The sequence below is a fragment of the Hyperoodon ampullatus genome (genome assembly GCF_949752795.1).
Source record: "Hyperoodon ampullatus genome assembly, chromosome: 8".
NCBI classification, from domain to species: Eukaryota; Metazoa; Chordata; class Mammalia; order Artiodactyla; family Ziphiidae; genus Hyperoodon; species Hyperoodon ampullatus.
In genome coordinates this window covers 3,718,055-3,739,249 of record NC_136921.1, presented here as the reverse complement: position 1 = coordinate 3,739,249, position 21,195 = coordinate 3,718,055, and the positions used below count along the sequence as shown (strand labels likewise).

General features: G+C 45.2%; 1 protein-coding gene across 2 annotated transcripts in view; it reads right to left on the bottom strand.

Moving 5' to 3' along the window:
* Window positions 1-19,608, bottom strand: part of COL6A3 (collagen type VI alpha 3 chain) — a gene marked incomplete at its 5' end in the record, with an annotated part of 68,697 nt that extends 49,089 nt beyond the window's left edge. Inside the window, 7 exons of one of the 2 annotated variants that reach the window (XM_079710203.1) lie at window positions 743-1,351; window positions 2,811-3,383; window positions 4,657-5,256; window positions 6,941-7,525; window positions 11,134-11,736; window positions 17,142-17,759; window positions 19,506-19,608. In XM_079710203.1, the coding sequence (XP_079566329.1) occupies window positions 743-1,351; window positions 2,811-3,383; window positions 4,657-5,256; window positions 6,941-7,525; window positions 11,134-11,736; window positions 17,142-17,759; window positions 19,506-19,593 (3,676 nt within the window). The remainder of the gene's footprint in view (window positions 1-742; window positions 1,352-2,810; window positions 3,384-4,656; window positions 5,257-6,940; window positions 7,526-11,133; window positions 11,737-17,141; window positions 17,760-19,505) is intronic. The other variant, XM_079710204.1, reaches the window with a different exon arrangement.
* Between the last annotated feature and the right edge of the window lie 1,587 nt (window positions 19,609-21,195).

Below are 21,195 nucleotides of genomic sequence, written 5' to 3'. Positions count from 1 at the left end.
GAATGTGAACCACACAGGAGCGAGGATGCATGTGCCTGTTCACCACTGTGACCTCCCCACCCGAGTGTCCAGGGAGGGCAGGCCCTCTGTGGGCATTTTTGGAAGGGGGGGTCTATCTGAGCTCCCTTCCTTCTGAGCAAGTAAGGTTCCCTCCACTTTCCAGTTCATTGTATCAGGCCTAGGAGACGGGAACAGGAAGGAAGACATAGAAGAAGCCGAGGTCATAACAGCCAGATGGACTTCCTGCCAGTTAAGACACTTACTCCTCTGCCCCAAGCAAATTCAAAAGCAATCTTCACACATTGGCTCTGGAAATATTTCAGAGACTGTGATCCAGCTTGATAGGCCACCTGTGGTCGAACTCCCTCCTCGATCACAGGAGGCTGCCAGCTGGACCGACCAACCAGGGAAAGCCTGGACCCGGCATTGAACTGGAACTATCAATTAGATGGCCTCTCTCTTTGGTTAGCTATACAGAGCCTTTATGCAGAATTAGGGGTCTGAGCTGAAAGCCAAGCCTACGCCCATCCTTGAGACTTGAATTTGGCCAAAAACATGAATCTTAGCATCTCCCCAAGCCATTTCTGGCACCGAGCCCACGTGGTTCCTGATTCTTCGTGTGACTCTGGTTTTCACTCCCTACAGCTGAGGAAACAAAACTGAGAATCCTTTGTAACCCACAGTCCAAACAAGGAGCCCCAGATATGTCAAGGAATGAAGAGCCAAAGAATCCGCTCCTTACCCGGGCTTGTTACAGGGACCACAGATGCCCGCAACCTGCTCAGCTCCTCGCGGCTGAGCTGGGTCACTCTCTCGGAGATGACCTGTTGGACGGTGCCCAGCTGCCGGAAGGTGGGAATGGCCACTGCGAAGTCCGGGATGAGGGAGATGGTCTGCATCTCGGTGATGTCAGCGTTCCCGATGCCGATGCCGATAGGCACGGCCCCTCCCCTCTTCAGGACCACCGAGGGGCCGCTCACATCATCCCCAGACCTGTCGGCCGCGAGGACGATGAGGAGCTGGGGGACGCCTTCTGCTATGCGGCTTCCGGCGGAGCCAATCAGGATGTTCCTCAGGACAAAGTCCAGGGCGGCCCCGGTATTGGGGGTTGGCCCGCCCAGCAGCGTCAGCCCGCGGATGGCACTGACGATGCTCTGCTGGTCCATGTAGGAATTCAGGTAGAACTCGGGCCTGGTCCGGTCGCTGTACTGCACCACAGCTACACGCACCCGGTCCGCACCCACGTCCAGGCTCTCCACCACTCTCTGGACAAACTCTTTCAACAGCGGGAAGCCGCTCCTGACACCCTCGGAGCCGTCGATCAGAAACACCACATCCTTTTCAACTGAAACTAGAAGGAAGACATCCTCTGTGACTCACACGGGACACAGTAGGGATAATTTCATACCAATTTGTGGTTGACCAAATAACTCCTAAGATATCCAACTCCTAATCCCTGGAATTTATATGGAAGAAAATCTGCAGGTGTGATTAAATTAAGGCTTAGAGGCATGGGGAGATTCTCCCGGATTATCCAGGTAGATCCAGTGTAATCAATCGTGTGTCCTTATAAAAGGGAGATAAGAGGATTAGAGTTAGAGGCAGAAGAGGTAAGGATGGAAACAAGAGGCCAGAGATAGGAGAAGATCTGCTTTGAAGATCTGCTGGCTTTGAAGATGGAAGAGGGGGCCATGGACCAAGGATGCAGGCAGCCCCTAGACACTGGAAAAGATAAGGAAGTGGGTAAACGGCCAGAACCTCCAGAAGGAAAGCAAGCATGTTGACACCTTGATTTTAGCCCAGTAAAACAGATTTTGGATTTCTGACCTCTAAAACTTAAGATAGTAAATTCATTTTGCTTTAAGCCACTTAAATTATCATAATTTATTAAAGCAGGATTAGGAAACGGATGCACCAATACATACAGATAGCCCTTTTATTTTAGAACTTTTCCATGTTTGAACAGTATTGTTAAGTTTCAATGTTGTACTCAAGAAGAAATGTTGGGGGCAGGGAGAGAGACATGGTCGGCGGAGTCTGCACAACCGTTAGCACTTTATAGATGAGAGGTTTTGACTGATGTACTGCAAGTGACAGCAGATAAATGGGGGGAAATGTAACCCAGATGTCCAGGTTACAACCCAAAACCCACAGCGAACGTGCTCAACAGTCAATGTAGAGAAGCTCTAGATTCTCTATTTTCAATCAAAGGGATTATATGTGAAATTAATTACTCTTTTTGCTGCAGTTTTATCACCAAATGCAAAGTGGTTAAGCATGAAGTCATGGTAACAAAGATTAGTACTGAGAAACTTTAATGCAGCGTTTATAATGGGAATGTGCCTGCCTCTCTTCATGCTTTATGGTTTTCATGAATGCAGAGAATGAATTATGACACAGTGATACTCACTTAAAATAAGAAATCAGGGAAATATATGAAGATGAAGACTGTTTTAGCTCTAATGTAACCGTGTTATATGGCTTTTATTATATATATAGTAAAAACAGTGTGTTTTTTTTTTAAAAAAAGGATTATTTTTAACCACTGATATAGCTAAATCTTTATAATGTATCTTATTACAAAATATTCTAATGCTCTTAAAAATAATCACCCTGATTCTCCTGTTTTGTTAGAGAGTCACCTCGGGGAAAGAAAAGCCATATTCCATTGTTCCTGCAGAAATCACCTATCTTTCTTGGAAACCCAAGGAGGGCTTCTACCCGGAGACCAGGAGCCAGCCGCCTACCATCAACTCAAGCATGGGACAACTGAGCTGCAGAAGCAACCAGAAGTTCTATGTATGCCTTACCTGGTGTTGGTGCCCCATTTTGCACCGATTTTAAGAGGTTTACGATCTGTGGTTGAAGGTCTCCAATCTTGGGAAGTGACTCTGCAGCCAAGATAAAGGCGGGGGACGGTACTATCTGCTCCAGCTCGGCAGGGTCTGCGTTCTTGGCCTGGAGGATGAAGGGCACCACCCCACTCTGTTTCAGGTTGAGAGCTGGCCTGTCCACACGATCGGATGACCTTCCCGCCACCAGCAGCACCAGGAACTGAAGCACTCCATCCTCGACCCGGCTTCCAGTAGACTTCACAAAGATGTACCTCTGTGCGTAGTCCAGGGCATAGCCCAGGTTGAGGGCTTTGCCTGTCTTGATCTTCATTCTCTTCACGAGATTCAGGATCTCGGGCTTGTTCTGGTGCTCATCAAAACGGGACTCCACCCTGACATCATCGCTGTACTGAGCCACCGCAATCCGGGTCCTGTCAGGTTTCACATCCAGCTCATCAATGACCTTGTAGAGGAAGTCGCGGACGGCAGGGAACTGGCCCACGAGATTGGCTGAGCCATCAAAGAGGAACAGGATGTCTCGCTTGTTCTCTACAATGAAAGAGAGTTAGGACACAGTGAGGGACAAGAACACAACAGGCACCAAACTGACCTGAGCCCAGAACCACCAGCTTTTGGTAATGGGAATTCACAAAATTCATCTGATGATCACTGCACCAGCAAGGGAAGAGAAAACCCACACCAGGTGTCTTTCACATGCCCCCTTTCATCTATGCACAGGATTAGGACAACTAGATGGGTCTGCCCAACCTAACATCATGCTTCCTCGACAAAGCAGGCCAAAGAAAAGCCCAGAGGGTCCTGTTCTTATATCAGGTGGCAACCACTCTAGGAGAACAGACAGTGTTTTCAAATTGTTATAAACAGAACTATTGCAAATATGGCCCTGTTGTTCTTCTGCTTAAAAATTGATCTGTCTCTAGTGACAAACGCTGATATGGGTTATCCACCTGACAGGTAGACATGCTCTAATTAGATTCTCTTTTCATTAAATTTGAGCTTATGGGTTAGAACCCCAAATAGTGTCCATTATCGGTCTGTGGGTCAGGATCTCTGTCAGTGATTTCCAATCTGCTGTGATCAGACAACAGAAAACACAGACATAGGGGGGTACAGCATGTCATGTGAACATTATTTTAGGCACACACGGTTCTTAAAACTATTTTGATTATGTTTCAGTGGGATCTCTCTTGCTACCCATCTGTGATGTCAGCAACTGGTAGATCTAAGAGTCTGTATCTCATCACCCTAGTAATTTGCAGTCATCATCATCATCCAGACTTCCTTTGGAAACCATTTTGCCATCACATAAAGATACAGCCTTCATTGGGTTTATGACAAATAATGTTCTAGATACAGCAGATTTGTAGCATAAAAATATCATATCAGGAAAATCCTTTCCATTTTTCAATGCTCCCAGTGCATACTCATGTATGAAAGGGAATCCATCTCTCTCTCTTTCTCTGTTTTTCTCCCATTTCCATCTGGATTTGCTCACCAGAATCTTCAGAGGTATTGGGGCAAAAAAATAAATAAGTAAAGCTTCTGAATCAAGATTGGGATAACCAGGACAGAACAGAAGCTGGATTTTCTAGACCTTCTTTCATGAACAAACATCCTTTAGACAGAGCATCTAAGCTTGCTGGTACAGTGTCTCAAGCCCCCCTTCAAATTCCTTCAACCAAAGAGAGCCCATCATCTTTCTATAGCTTATTGCCACGCTCTGAAGTTCAGATCGGGCCACCTGCCTGCCAAAGTGGTGTCAGGGGGGACGAGGGAGCCCGGAGCAGTCGGAGAGCGTTACCTGGCTGGGCGAGTGGCACTTCCTCCACACCTCCACTAACATAAGTGGTTAGGGGCTGAATCAGCTGCTGAGGCAAAGCAGGCAGGGAGCTGAAATCATCCATGAGATACACCAGGCTCGGGTTAAAAGCAATCTGCTCAAGCTCTGCCTTATTGGCCTGGCTAGTGCCCACACAAAAGGTCAGGATGCCTGCGCGTGCTAGGGCATTGGCAGCTTGCAAATAGGAGTCCTCAGACTGCCCGGCTGTGAGCAAGAGCAGGAGTTGCGGCACACGGTCCCGGATCCTGCTGCCGCCAGCTTCGGTGAAGTGGTTGTCATAGACATAGCTTAGGGCTGCGCCCGTGTTCAGGCCCAAACCCCCCTTGAGCTGCAGCTGCCTCAGGTGAGCTAGCAAATCTGACTTGGTCTGGTAGGTGTTCAGAGAGAACTCCGTCACTGGAGTGTCACTAAATTGCACTAAACCGACACGAAAGTGGTCGCTTCCAACATCAAGGCTGTTAACTACATTTACGACAAAGTCCCGCACGTAAGGGAAATTGGTCTTTCCAACGTTGAACGATCCATCCAAAAGAAAGATGATATCCCTTTTGTTTACGTGAACTGCAGTGGAGCACAGAAAACACAGTGAGACATACACAACCACAGAGGGCTTCCTCATGTGTGCCCACAGCCCAGGCACACATGCCAACATGTAGAACACAGAGAACATCAGTGAGGCCAAGCACGTCCATCTCGTAAAATATGGCATAAAGCTGCATATTTTCCTCCAGTGGGGGCTGGTGTTTGTGAGGAGTATTGATAGCTGACATTACGAAACCAAGTTGGCTCACAGAGAGATACAGTGCCAAAAGCTAGAATGTTTACAACCAACAAAAGTGATCAGAATCCTTGAAACAGAACATTCCTTGCCTGGAAATGAATTCTGCAAGGGTGTTGCTCCTTTCTGCATCACTCGGCTTATGACCACGGTCAGAGCCAGGTTTACCTGGGCGAGACTGGGTCCCTCTGCATTTCCCTGTACACATTTACAGAGAAATTTCCACTTACAGATAGATTAGAAGGGTTAGCCCAAGTTAACCTGAGAACATGAGTTCCCTAAGGCTAAAAAAATCAACAAATTAGGCTGTTCTCATCTTGAAATATTCCTAGGGAGGCCCACCTGTCATTCTCTACTGAGACTCTTCTATGGGAGAGTCACGGCATTGGCAGGCAATAATCCAACCAGTGCCCATGGGGATTCCTCCTGGGTGAGATCACAGGATCATGGAAACACATTAAAATGCAAAGAGACTCTTTGCTATGCTTGGCTGAGGTTGTGCTCATAAAGAATCGAAAGTACAATGCTCAAATCAGAGTGTTTTCCCCAACACATGCCATCAAATTCTTTCCCATCTCTTCCCTGGCGTTTCACTAAAATTGAAGCCTAACAACTACTTATATCCTATGTTCTATCAAATTGAACTTTGGCCCTGAAAGTGTGGATTAGAAGTCTTAAGGAAATAAAAGAGAGAGAGAGAGAGGATTTTAGAAGACGAGAAAGCTTGAGGAGAAAGCATGCATCCATGCACCGTGGGTCATGCACCGAACATCCTTCCAGTGGTGAAGTTTGTGAGGCAGAAAAGCTTGTTTCTGTGATATCCATCTTCTTTAAGGACGGTGAATTGCACTGATTCAATTCGTAAGCTCATTGACCATTATCCTGTCTTTAAAAATAACTGTTCAGTGATAACCATAATAAATGAGGGGTTTGGAGAACCACTGGGTTTTTATCTGTACATGCATCCCCTCACTATGCTTCCCCATTGAAGGAAATCCCTTAAAGAGAGAGGACAGAGGATGAATGCTCTATACTGCTCAGGTTTGGACCATTTAGAAGTAAACTGTCTACTTGGGAAAGGAAGAGCCAGGCTTCATCTTGGTGGAGGGGGGAGGGGGCTGGACAGGAGCCACCAGTAGAGACAGAATGCTGGGGCCTCAGGAGGGATCAGAACAGAGAGGTGATCTCTCGGCCAGAAGCTTCAAAGACAGGTGGTCTCTGGTCCTATAGCCTAAGTCACACGACTCTTATTTTAAGACATACAGTTGTATCACATGGTGTTTTAAGTTATATATTTCCCAAGACAGGGTAAAAGGAAACCCCAAATAAATCTTGTTTGTTGCTATGGTTTCCATCATTTAAAAGGTGTCTCTCAGCTGAACACAAATAAAACTTGGGTTTGCTTTTTCCCCAGAGACTCTGCCTGGAGACAGCCCTCTCATGTGTCTGACACCCTCCCCACCGCACCTTCAGTGGTTCCAGAGAGGGTCCTGAGAGGCGCCAGCAAGCCAGGCAGCACACCCTGCAAAGGGGCGGTTCGGAACTCGGCAGGAATGAACACCAGGGAGGAATCGAAAGCGATCTCTTCCAGCTCAGCCCGGTTGGCCACCTTGTTCCCGATGGCAAAGGCCATGATGCCGCTTCTCTTCAGCTCCTGGGCAGGTTGGCTGACTTCATCTAAGGACTTACCACCTGTAATCAGCACCAAAAGCTTAGGGACCCCCTCGGCGGCCCGATAGCCGGCTGCCCCAGTGAACAGGTTGTTCCGAGCAAAGTCCAGAGCAGAGCCTGTGTACAAGGCCGAGCCATCCATGGGCTTCATTTTCCTCACGGCGGTCATGACCTCCCTCTTGGTGGGGTAGGTATTGAAATAAAACTCCGGCCTCACGGTGTCTGCATACTGAGCCACTGCCACTTGGATATAATCCTGTCCGATCTCCAGCCTCTGGATGACCTTGGCAACGAAGTCGCGGATTGCATTGAAGCTGACCAGTCCCAGGGCAGAAGAGCCATCGACCAGGAAAACTATGTCCCTCTTGTTGATTTCAATGACTGTAGGTAGCAACGTGACAAGGTGAGTAGAATAGCCTTATGCATCACATTCAGTATGACTCTCTACACAGCTAACACCACCCAAGGGGAGTTCCCTTTGCCCTGGCCAATGTCAAGTCCATGGGAGCCCCTGAGGAATTTGTCCTAACACACACATTAGTTATAGCTGCGTTAGTTATAGCTTCCCTACAGCTGGCAAGTGGGGCTCCCCAAACCCCCACCCTCTCTTAGTACTTTTTACAAAACAGTTGCACAAAAATCAATGTAGGTTTATTCGCCACTTATTTACCATACTGTCACTAAAAATGTCAGAAAGCTCTTTTCTACCATAAATCCATAGCTTGGGTATTAGAGGTGAGAACAAAGCCGTAGCTCAAATAATTAAAGAAGCAATCAGTGTCTGCTCGGAGAACCCTGTGCTTCACAATCCTGATTTCATGAACACCTATTGCCAAGTGCAAAACTTTATAAAGCATAAACACCTCTATTCCTTTTGGTGCTCTTGTCCATGTCTTGATTTTTTCAGGCAAGGGAAAAAGAACACCAATTATTTGGCATCATAAAAAGGAAATCGATGTCAAAACGAGCAAGTGGCCCAGAAGTATTTGCATTTAAGAGAGAGGCATTGTGCAGGTCCCACGTTACATGTTAAGGTTATGATAAGCCAAAGACAAATCACAAAGCAAAAACACCTTAACAAGATCACTGCCTCCCAGTGACTATGACCTTGTGTCCACCTGCTGTATCGACACCCAGGCAGCACACCTGAGTCTTGGGAACCAAGGTTCATATCGGACCACAGCACCCCATCCAGAAAACGGAGAAGGCTTCCAAGACTCATAAGATTGTAAATGGTGCAAGCAGAGACAGGAGTGTTTGCAATTTACTAAATGATCCTCTGGATATGAGGAGGCCTCCTTACTCCCTGCAGTCAGATGGATGGCACGCAACACTTTAGTTCACTTGACGTTTGATTATATTGACAGCACTGGTCCAAACTCTCCTCTTTAAGAGAAAACATGTTAATGTACCATAGATACAAAGCATTCAGGGACAGGCGCGTGGGGACCACTGCTTTGGCATTAAGTCGTGGTGTAAACAGTGAATTCCAAGTCCTCCAACTTTCCATCGAGGCCTGCAGACACGTGGGTTCTCCCTACACGGGGGCAGGGCTGAGAGACCCTGAGAGCCACACCCCCTGCTTCCTCCCTCTCCCTCTCTCCATATACACCTAAAAGCCATATATATACAGCTGTGCAGTTAACCACATGTGTGCTTTCTTGACACATACAAGGACAGCGAGCACACCTGGAAACACCCACTCTCACACACGCGCCTTCCATACCGTGGATGTAGGAGTTGAAACGATAAATGCAGAGCTTCTTGAATTCAATAAGATGTATGCAACACACGGATAGATGGAGAGGAAGGCAGATCCCTTTCATCCCCTGGTCTCTGGACTGACTCACCCCCACCTCGTCTCCTCCCTCCCCCTCCAGTACGAGTCCTCCTCTTCCTGCTGTGAGATGCCAACAGAGCCATCTCCCCTCTTTCACACGGTTCTGCTGGGGCTGGGTGTGAAACCCCCTTACCACGGTGACCCTGAAGGTCCTGTAACCAGTCGACTGCAGCCCTCACCTCCCTATTGACCCACAGGATGCCAAGTCCCCTGCAGCCCTGGCAAGCGTCCTCGCTCTCCCACGCTCCTGTTCCCAAGCAGAATCTCCTCCAGCAAACGTCCAGCCCCCATCCTCCCTCCTCGGTGCTGTCTTCCTCAGCACCCTCCTCTTAGGGTGACTCAAGGCTACTCTTAGGTGATTCTTCTCAGTGACTAGGGGACCCTGACCTCCAATAAAGTAGGTCCTCCTGTCCCCCCAGTTTCACTGAAAAAACTAGAAGCCACTGGAGGACTTCACCCAAGCTGGTGATGCTCGCGCCCTAAACCAGAGGCTTCTGCAGGCTTCCAGGCATCAGTGAGCTCCAGCCCCGCCTCCTCCTGACAGTTCTGGGTGCGGCCAGGCTCCCTCGTGCTGCACGACTGACCACCACACCTGGTACCTTGTTCCTTCTGCTTCCGTCCTGCAGCTCCTCGCAGCAGCCTTCCCTGGCCACTTGACCTACAGCTCTCTTTCCATGACAGCCCCCTTTAGCGTCCTCATCTGTCACACTCTGGGAGTAGTTTTCTGGTCGTTGGTTTACGTTTTTGTGATCTATCTCCCCATTATACTGCAACGAGCCAGTGGCCACATCAGTCTGGTCCACCAGCACTGGATCCCCAGTGCTTGGCCTGGTGTCCAGCACATACCTGATAGCTAAGAATATCTGTTGAATATTTACAGATGAAGCACAAAGATTAAAGACGGCTTTGTAAGTGAGGAGTGAAAGTTAGCTAGGGAAAGCTGAAATAAGGGCCTGGACTGCCATAGATAAAAATGAACTTGAAACTTCTCCTGGAACAGAAATATCCTTTCATCCTTTGTCATCAGTTCAAAAAACTGGAGCCCAGAAAGTCTGTGTGGGCTGCCCAGGATCACACAGCTGGTTAACATAAGGCCTAGGACCAAAGGCCCGCTCTTCGGACAGCAGCCATGGCGCTTCCTCAGTGTTTACAAAACCTATGGAAGTCATTCTTTTGTTTCCAAAAGCATGCAAGCCCAGAGAAACTTTAATATTGATAGATTGTATTCCAATCAGAGGGAAGTCTGGAAATATCAAGAGAATTTTCTGGATGTAATTTTGCGTCAATTCTTAATTTGCCCCACCCAGCAATATGCCTAAAACCATTAATAATAAAATCCCTGACGGATGGGTGAGATCACCAGTGATGTAACCTGGTCCACCTGGATCTGCCAGATTTTTACCTGCCACAGCATCAAGCACCACTGGGTTCTTACTTAAATTTTTAAATACACTTCCCACCTCCCACGTCTGTGAAATGTATTTTCTTACGTGACTTGATTAGCTTTATATGTTTTTTTAAAATGACTCCAGTCGGGCTCTTTTGCCAAAGGCCTCCCATCTGAGTGTATAATCTCTCCGTCAACAGAGCTACTCTACAACTCAGTAATCACAGGAATAAAGGTTTTCCTAAACATTCCCCCAAGTGAGTGCTTTGTTATTTCTTACCTCCAGAAATGCCACTCCTGCTACGCACCACAATACTGACTTTGGGAAGACAGTTCTCACGTGTCACCACACTCTAACGGGCTGACTTTTAGAGCTCATTGCCATTATCCTGGAGTAACTGTCTCAGAACCGTAATGATCCCCTGAGATCCACTTTTCAGATGACTGCATTATAAGTAGATCATACAACGATGTTTAATAACCAATGTAACTGGTTTGTTGAATTAGCCTTAAAAGCACACTTTCTTGACAATTCATGCTGTAAAAAGAACTTTCCACTCAATCACAGATCTCTGGTTTCTTTGGAACACTGCAACCGTCACAGACACCACATCCAGGAACTAGCTCATCTTGGAAGGACTCGGCTGTGGGTACTTACAGGTTCTCCCGAGGCCAATCATTCTGCAAGGTGCCCACCTGACTTCTACAAAAACACACACAGACAGCCCACTACCACACAGATGGTGAGAAAAGCATACGTACCTTGGGTGACAATGGTTGGCGGTTGCAAGACAATGTGCCTTTGGGCCACGCCAACAATGTACGGCAGTAATTGCTCCTGGACGTCCCCAAAGCTACGGAATTCCGGGACAGTAAACACCAAGTTGTCATTGGTAGCTATGTGCTGAAGCTCTGCCTTGGAGGCGGCCTGGGCTCCGAGGCCAAACGAGAAAATGCTAGCCTGCTTCAGTGCTATGACCGCGTCTCGGATTTCATCGCTAGAAGGCCCAGCACTTATGAGGACCAGCACCTGGGGAACCCCTTCCTCCACTCGGCTGCCCCCTGCCCGGGTGAAGTGATTCTCCACCACAAAATCAAGGGCAAGGCCGACATTGGCCAACTCCCCACCGATGAACCCCAGGGCTTTCACTGCGTCCAGAACCTGAGCCTTGGTGGAATAGCTGTTTAAGGAGAACAGGGTTCTGGGCTCATCGCTATACTGGACCACCCCCACTTGGATCTGCTGAGTTCCAACTGAGAGTCTCTCAAGGAGATTTACAAGGAAGTCGCGAATGACTGCGAAATTGACACTTCCGGTGTTGTTTGATCCATCAATTAGGAAAATAATGTCAGCAGAGTCTTGTGCTTTAAAAGAGAGAAATGCAAAAAATGTGAAAGCATTAGAACAAGTGACCACATGCATCGTTCAGTGTTCTGACATGTTTCTTGGGAAACCAATAAGAAACACGAAATACGGACAAACAAAACACATGTTGATTAAGGAATGTGAAATTCTCTTTTAGTTCTGCATTCTGAATGCATAAGAGGCAACTTCTTAACAGAAATGATGGTGTTAAGTAGGGCATTTAATATCAAATTTTCTTCTGTGCCATCTTTGTCATCAAATTTCAAAACATATTCAATTTCTGGGTATATTCTGAAATTTTCTACTAAATTTGGAGGGAACTGTAGTTGCATGGAATTATGCATTACCATACCTACAGGAGAAAGTGAAGGAGTATATTAACAAAGGTCCAAAGATGATTTCTAATTTGAGGACATTTCTCTTATAATCCTCAAGTTATTATAAGAATTTTCTTTGTCCAAATCCACAGCACAAAACAGAATCCAAGATTTAGGGTCTGGTGATTCATCATCCCAGTATGTTAAACACTTGATTCCTTGAGCAACTGTTGTTCCTTCTTTTTTACTTTAAAAACCTGGCTGTGTATCTACCACTTTGGGAATATGAAAAGAAGAACTCAAACAACATTTACAGTTTTGATTCAAAAATACTCTGATATATTTTGGTTTGATTTTCGTTTCTTAAATGACGTTTAGTTGCGTGAAACTCAAACGCAAGTCTGGGATTCAGCTAAATGTTTTCTTCATTTATTTTTGCCATTGCCTCTATATTCAATCACAAAATGCAGAACAATGTTAAGCAGAGTGATATGAAACCAGTCATGACATAATTATCCAACCTTATTTTTATGACATCCTAGATCGAGTGTCTGGCAGGACCATGGGCATCTAGTAAACCCTGAATCAGAATTAGCTCTGGAGCTACACAAATGGACATAAAAAGGCTGACCAAGATCTCTTTTCTGGCAAACATGACACTTCCATTCTGTTACTGAGAATGGGGGTTTCACAGAAGCACTGCGCAAGGAATAGCAATCAATAAACTATGAACCTGGGTGGAATATTTCAAAGGCTCATCTGCTAGAATGTTTAAATCTGGCTGATTTAAATGATATGAAAAGTAAAATTATTCTAGCAAATATATTTTAATAACTTAAGTATGTGTTAGGAATAGGAGGAGATTTTATGTGAGCATATATGGTATTTATATTCTGGATTTTAGGAAGCTATGTTGGGAGTATAATTGCAATATTATATGTACAATCATTCATTCTGATATTTTTAATGACAGTGAACATTTTATACATAAAATTAATTTTTCCTGGTACCAACAAAATTGCTTTTACTTCCACAATGGAAACAGGATACAAATCTTGTCTCATGAAATTAAGGAATTTTGCTATAGTGAAATGATGTTCTTACCCAAGCTCTCCCCTTGGGGAATCTGAGCCAAGGATGGCTGCAATTGGGATTACTGAAATCAGACTGCTCTCTTTCTCCCCTTACATACATGAAACCCCTAACAGCAATTTTGCAGAGGAATTCCTTTCATAGGGAAAGATACTAATGTGAAAATATCTTGTAAGGTTTTATAAGATATTAACTTAGCGTTTGCTAAGAATTGCAAAGCATTTGCTACTCTTTAGCCAAACCGTAAGGTTCCTGAAGGATCTTATGGGATGGTGCGGTGCCAGCAGTGTGAATTATGTTGCAAGCCATAGAAATGGCCCACATGGTGCCAGGAGCTCCAGGTTCAGCAAACCATACCACAAAATTCCTCAACACTTCCCAGGCCTAAATCAATGACCCGAGGGACAAAGGAAGATTTGCCCCTTACTCAGCAAACTGAGACCTTTAAAGGAAGGACTAACTCTGAACCTAAGATCAATAAAAGAAGAACGATCTCTAAATCACAGATGACTCATTCCTTATTAATTTATTACTTACTTTTTGATTGCAGTTCACAATAGAATAAATAAAATAACAAACACTGAGGGAAAACCCTTGATTATTGCTCTTCTAAAAAGCTGAACCACAGCAGGTCATAGAAAAATGTTGGATAATTTGTCATCACTGAAAAAACCACGTTGTCCTCTTATGCACACAATGATGGGACACACAAGGGCATGCTGTTATCCAGGAGAGCCGAAGCCTCAGACAGACACAAGAGAGACTGGTTCTTGTGTACAGCAAGGCATACCAGGGATCAATATTAACTCTAAGAGGAATCAGATATTTCTAAAATTTAAAATGTGAAGTTGTCTGGTTTTCTGCTTTTATGGCTCATGTATCACCCCATCTGTGGCATTTTCTATGGAAAAGTTTCAAAACATCCATGGAAAAATCATGGGTTCCTTCAACATCGTTGGAAACACTACTTTCCTGAGCGTATTGGTGTGGGCACAATGCTTTCCTTAGCTCATGGGATGCTTCCTTTTTTCAAGCAAAATTTAAAAGATCACATTTGTATTTCTTATGCAAACACAAAACTGCAGATAGGTTTTGTGAGTTTTCTAAATCTTTATATTTTGCAAAGAAAAGAAAGCTCATCCTCACTGACATATAGGTCACCTTTAGCTTTTGCTTTAGTAAAGCTTTTGTATTTTATATCCATTGATAAAAAGGGATTTTAAAAAACACAACTTTCAGTGATTACTTGAGTACAGTTCATTTAGAACAGTGGCCATGATATATATATATATACGGGAAAAAGTTACCTACCTAGTGGGCAGGAAATGGAAAGAAATGGCCCTAACTTATTAGCAATCTCCATAATGCCTTCCTGACTACCTTTCCCAAAAACTATAAGCAGAGAATTTTTATTATTATTATTATTATTTTTTTTTGCTGTGGAACATGCAGTGGGACATGATACTGGCAGAATTGCAGAGTGAAGTTAATTAGAAAAGACAACATAAATGGATTAATATACCACCCTGGTGCTGCTAGTGGCTTGAACACTAGAAGACAGAGATGCTTTCTTGGCATAAAAACAAAGGTTTTGTCATCTGTGTGGAAACAGACTATGTTGACAGGCTCATTTAGCATTCATATGGTAATCTAATCATTTATCCATTTATTTAATGGTTAAACATAATGGCAAACTCATCCACCCTTTTTCCTGAATTGGCCAAAACACCAATAAAGAGAAGATGTTCCATTTCCCTCCTGATCCCTTTCATTGTTTTTGACATGGATGAGTTATTACCCCTACATTCAGAAAGGCAAAGATTAGTGAATTATTGATGCTGAGAACATTGTAGCAAATGGAAAAGGTCATTAGAGCTGCCATCTTGTAACCTCCTTGTAACCTGCAGTGCTTGGTTTGGGGTGCTCTCAGGGTCCACCTTCTTTTCCTGTAATCTGGCAGGATCGACACTAGTGTCATAATGCAGAGGTGAGACACATCATTTGAAGTAGGGAATGCTATCCAGGTTTAATGCAAATAATCCAGACTGTGTCTCACCCCTCTCTTAGAAGTAGACCCACTGGTAGGGTCATGAGCCCTCCCACCCCTATCAAAGCTGAAATCACGGATAACCATTGGGGAAACCATTTTATGAACAATCTCCTGAAACGCCTTGGGGTTGGTTAGTTCTGAAACCCTTCTCTTAACCACGATCTGCCTGCCCGGCTCCTATCTAATGACGTCTACCCATCTTGCTCCCCACTCCTTCTTTTTGGAATCTCTCTGATGAAAAACTGATGTCTAGTACTATTTGCCTAAAAAACACCATTATTCTGATCATAATCCAGAAAGCCTTTCTCTGGACTCCTCCTCAACTGCCTCTAGGTCTCTTCCCCCTCATCCTGGCCCCTGCTCCTCTGGCTTTCCAGAAGTCTCCCGGCCCCTTCCAGCTCTCATCTGCTTCCCTGCCCAGCCAGGTCCCCAGGGCGGGCTATTTCAGGAATTTACTAGCTACCATCTTAGCAATGGTAAATTTCCTTCCCAAGAAGATTTTCTTGCCTCTCTATCATCCTCTCTTTGCAAGCTCCAACCTGGTAGCTTTTTTCTTCCAAGAGTGCCTGAGATACCTTCAGAACACCAGGGAGCCACGCTCATGGACAAGACCCCAGGCTGTGGTCTCTGACAACAACTGGACATCACTGCAAGTCAGCAGTTGCTTCTTGATCCCTTTTTGTGATCCTTTCCTCATATCCCTGGTGCAGCTGTTCAAACATAACTTCGATTCCTCCAAGCTCCCAAGCACCACTGCTTCTCTCCCTCTGTCATCTTCTCTTATTGGATGATTGATGCCAACTCAACCTGAACACTCTCAACGTCTCCCCTTTCCACCTCAATATCTTAGAAATATGATACCTTTCTCCTCCTTTCCCTTCATCTTGTGGGACACACATCTCTCCGTCTGGAGCTCATCTCTCCCTTGAGCTCTCCCACCCTAGATTTCTGCCCACTCACCTAGAATTCTCTGCTACCCACTGTCAGTTGGCGACTTGGACTCATTTTGGGACACAGGGAGTTCCCTCTGTCCTGCTCGTCACTGATGAGGAAGCCTAGCCCTGGTCAGAATTGCTGTGGTGCAATACATTTGAAACTTACCTGTGGAATTCCTTCCCTATCAGTCTTTAGGCACTTAGCACCGGCAAAAGAGCTAATAGGTGTGACTGGTTAAGTGACTTGCCAGACAATTTGTTCCATGCACATCACCATGCATGAACACATCCATGTAAAGTCGCTGCATCATCAGTACTTCCAGAGTGGCAGTGATGAGGACCATTGGAATCAGAAGCATCTCTATGGGCACAGCCATGGTGACAGTGTGGAGCAGAAGTGAGAAAACCCACTCCAGAGCCAACATGTAAGGGCCTCCAGCTCTAAAACTCAATTTCTTCAAAATAGATTTGGACTGGATCATCTCTAAGGCATCTCACAATTCTAATTCCATCAAATCTCTGAAATAAATCCCACAGAGTCACAGAGAGGAGCTCTGCGTGTTGCTTCACTGGACCCAAAGTGGAACCACCCTCCCCCTCCACTCAAGCTCTTTCAGACATGGAGCTTTCTTTAAAGGAAACGGGCTCTCTATCCCAGGAACAATGAAGGGATTTTTGTTAGATGCCTGCCCAGCCACGCTGAGTCTGTCTTGTCCAAGGAAGGTAGAAGCAACCTCTTGTGGGGTCATAATATCAGGATGTGCTTTTTTAGAGTTAGAATATTAATTGGCTCAAAAGCAAAGAATTCCTCTTGAAGGTAGATGAATTGCTCTGTTTTGGAAGGAGACTACAGAGAATATTCAAACCTTTGTTTTTAGACCTGTGAACAGGCATCTCTTCCCTAATCCGCCCACCATCTTTTAGCCGTAATATTGCCTAATGCCAGCGGTTGCCAAGCTTATCTCCAAAGAAGAGCGAGGCAGGCAGCAGCTTGGCGATGTTGCCATTACCTGTGATGTCTTTAAGGGTCTCTGTGCCTCCAGCCCTCTCTGGAGTCATGGATGAATGCACACAGGCCACTAAGTTTCCTACTATGTCATGAAGTGAGGTAAAATTCTCTAGGTTGAAAATATGCGTATTGAGCAGTTCACTTGCTGTTTCTTTTAACGCTCCTTCATCTGCATCCTCAACTCCAATTGCAAACACGTTAACATCAGCAGATTTAAGTTCCGCTGAAGGCAGAGCAAGGGCATCCTTCGAGTGTCCATCGGTTAACGCTATGATAACCTGAAGGACTCCATCTCTGGCCCGGCTTCCGGCAGCCTCAGTGAGGTGATTTTGCATTACGTATTCTAATCCTCTTCCAGTCTGATTGCTTCCCCCAGTATAAGACATGTTGGAAACATGGGAGAGGACTTCTTGTTTAGAACGATACGTATTTAACAGGAACTCGGTATCTGGGCTGCCATTGAACCAGACCAGAGCAAAACGGAAATCGTTTTCTCCCACAGCTAAGGATTTTATAACATCATATAGAAACTCTTGAACAAGTTGGAAATGTTCCTTTCCAATGCTCCAAGAGGAATCCACTAGAAATATTATATCGGCAGCAGCGCCATTTTTGACATCTTTAAAAAAAGACATTGGTTTAGATGTTTCTCCTGTTCAAGAAATGACTTCCCATCAGTGCAAAGCCTTCCTCAACTCATTCAGTTTCCACTGTGCTGTTACTAAATAATTTACACCTCATGTGTGAAACAGGCGGGGACGCTGACTTACCTGAGAGACAGGGACCTGGACACATGGACCCAACAGCTGCCGGTGCCCAGTCATTGGCCCAAGTTCCATATGCAATGACTGCCATACATGGACCAGTAGCAGGTTCCACAATGGGGAAAAGCATTCCCTGGCATGTCCTTTAACTCTAGATGATTCTTTGTGGTAGTTTGAACCCCAAGACCCACCTGCTCAGATGGGAAGGATATCCTATCACAGGTAACCAAGCATCATCTTAGAAATTCCTTCCTCAGCTTTGGGTCTGAAACTGGGCCCTGACAAGACAGAATACTGAAATCTACTACTGTTTTACCTCCCATGCTTTGGGCAATTTGCCAGAAAAATAAATGTCATAAATACATCTTAAGTGAAGAAGACTTGTATAACTGTAGGGAAGGGCAAAGTCTCATTTTTTTCAGACTTTTTAGCATGAAGAAAGGTACCCTAACTCGTCACTACATTTTCAGAGCCATCTAAGCCCTCTTAGATGCTGAACAGTATTCATCTCTTTCAAAGATGAATCCAGGGCTTCCCTGGTGGCGCAGTGGTTGAGAGTCCGCCTGCCGATGCAGGAGACACAGGTTCGTGCCCCGGTCTGGGAAGATCCCACATGCCGCGGAGCAGCTGGGCCCGTGAGCCATGGCCATTGAGCCTGCGCGTCCGGAGCCTGTGCTCCGCAACGGGAGAGGCCACAACAGTGAGAGGCCCACATACCTCAAAAAAAAACAAAAAAAGATGAATCCAGTTCTCTCTCAAAAGTAAGAGCAGGAGGCTCCAGGTGCCAGGCTGTGGGTGGCTGGGAAGTGCCCTTCTGCACTGGGCCAGGCTGGCTGTGCACAGCAGGCCCCTGGACTCTACTCACCTGGGGCTGACCCGATGCCCCAACCCATCCTCCCCTGGCATTGAGGTGGTCCTCACCAGGCCACCATCTAAGAACTACCAGGTCTGGAGGGAGAATCCCCATCAGAAGCTCAGCTCTCCAAGCAAAGCAGAGGGACCCAAGTCAATTCTGCCCAGCTCATAATACATGAACCATTTCTCATTTTTCTAAAACTCTGCAAGCAAGTTCTTAACAGGATTAGTTAGGATGTATTTTTAAGTAATTTGGGGAAACTGATATTTTACAGATTTGATGATTCTAGATGAAAAATGTCTTTTCCTGCCCAGAGTGGGAAAGAAATGGTGACATTTGTGTTTGTTTTTGTTGTTTTTGTCAGGGAAAATAATTTTTTACTCTCAACCATTGTCTTCTCTGGGTTTTATGTGCTCAGACATCAACCAGTGCCAGAAATGTGGAAAAGCTCTTCAGATGGTAAAATATTTTCGACACAAACTTTCTGCTCACACCCAAGGTAAAAACAAACCACTTGCAAACCACCACCAAGATATCAAGCCCAAGTTTCAGTAAAAAAGAATCTCTCTCTCACTGGATAAAGAGGAGCAAAAAGTCTGTAAAATAAATGAACATCCTGTAGCCAATGGCTTGGCTATCTCTTCAAAGCTTATCTAAGCTCTATATTCAACACATGATGTCTAAGATCTAAAATCAGAGAATACTGTTCCTTTTAATGAAATGAAGAGATGTTTCTGGAGCTTACCTGCTTGTTGTTGTGCACGAGTAAAGGAAAAGCCTGAGAAAAAAAGGCAAAAGATGGCCACTAAAGGCAAATGTCGATGCTTCCTCATTTTGATTTTGTCTAAGCACCAAGTGAGAACCTACGAGAGAAAACAGGACAAAGGAGAATGATCAGGTCTTGACTCCCCGATTACTAATGAATGAATCAAGGATTTATCCCTTTTATGAAAAATAGTTTTGACTAAACATAGACATGAGAATCTTTGAATCTCGTGATTGTAGGACTTTGGCCATAACTAAAAATTGTGCAGTTCAACTTTTTTTCCTCTCAAATTGAGGCAGGCAAAAATAGTATATCATGAAACAAACGGCAGAATGAAAAAAGATCAGGAGAAAAGGTGCTCAGAGACACAAAGGGGCAGGTTGGTGATGCCCAGCCTAACAGTCAATCATGTCTAAAGGAATCCCGCAGGGAAGCTTCCGTTCAGGGAGGGAACGGACTTCATCCAAGTCACAACGTGTGCCAACACAACCATGGCAGCTGGGACCATTTTGAATCTTGCCCTCATTCTCTGTTAATATTTAGCACTTTTCCTCCAACAAAAACCTGCTGTGTGTCCAACTCCAATCACAGGATGGAGCACACCCTGGGATACTGAATTAGCAAGACTGAAGCCAGTCATGAGGGCTGACGGCCACGTAGCGTGGTCTCCCATGCAAATTTAACTTCCAGCCAGCGGGCTCAAGTCTGGATGGGTGCAGTAGGCTGTGTCACCATCACTTTTCCCTTTAAGCAAACACCACCTTTTCCCCATGCCACATCTGAAAGCACCCTGACCCACACCAAACCTTCAGGTCAGCATCTTCAACCTCCAATCTCCAGTGACAGCAGCTTGAGGGTCTGGGCTCTTCCTTATGACCGTCCAGAGAGCCGGCCTAGGTCTTCTCCATCTGGGCTTAGGTCCCCTTGCAGGACATCACCTCTTTTCTCTTCCCCTTGATCCAAGGCTCTGGTTTCCCCCAACTCTTTCTTAGGTCTTGCGTATATGACCTGTGCAGACCCACTAGACCCCATGCTTGATTTACTGATTTGTTGTTGCTGTCTTAAAATTCTTAATAACTTTTGGACAAGGACCCTTCATGTTCATTTTGCATCGAGCCCACAGATTCTGGAGCTGGTCCTGGCTACAGTTGTGCATGTGTATCAATGACTCTTCTTACCCTTACCCAGACTTGGCAGGAGTTCCCTGGTGAGAGCCTTGGGTAACAGCATTAGAGAGGAGGGGCGTGCCGGTCAAAATTATTGGTTATTTTTTCTTGTCCTTAATTTCAAGAAGTACTATTTAATATTGAAAATTATGTAGTATAGACCACAGTCAAGCGAGAAATCCCATTTGGTTTAAGAAACCTAAATATTTTCATCTGGAGAGATTGGGTTACCATCATAATTTACAGCTCATTGTTAGGGTTTGAAGATTAAGAAGGTGGCCTTGGGAATTACAGCATGAAAAGGTAATCATCATCAGTATAAATAAAAATCAAAAAGCTCTCTCTCTGAGGCACTTTTTGTTAGAAATAGAAAAACAAATCCTAAAATGCATATGGAATTTCAAAGGACCCAGAAGAGCCAAAGCAAACTTGAGAAAGGAAAAATAGAGCTGGAGACCTCATATTTCCTGATTTCAAATCATATTACAAAGCTACTGTAATCA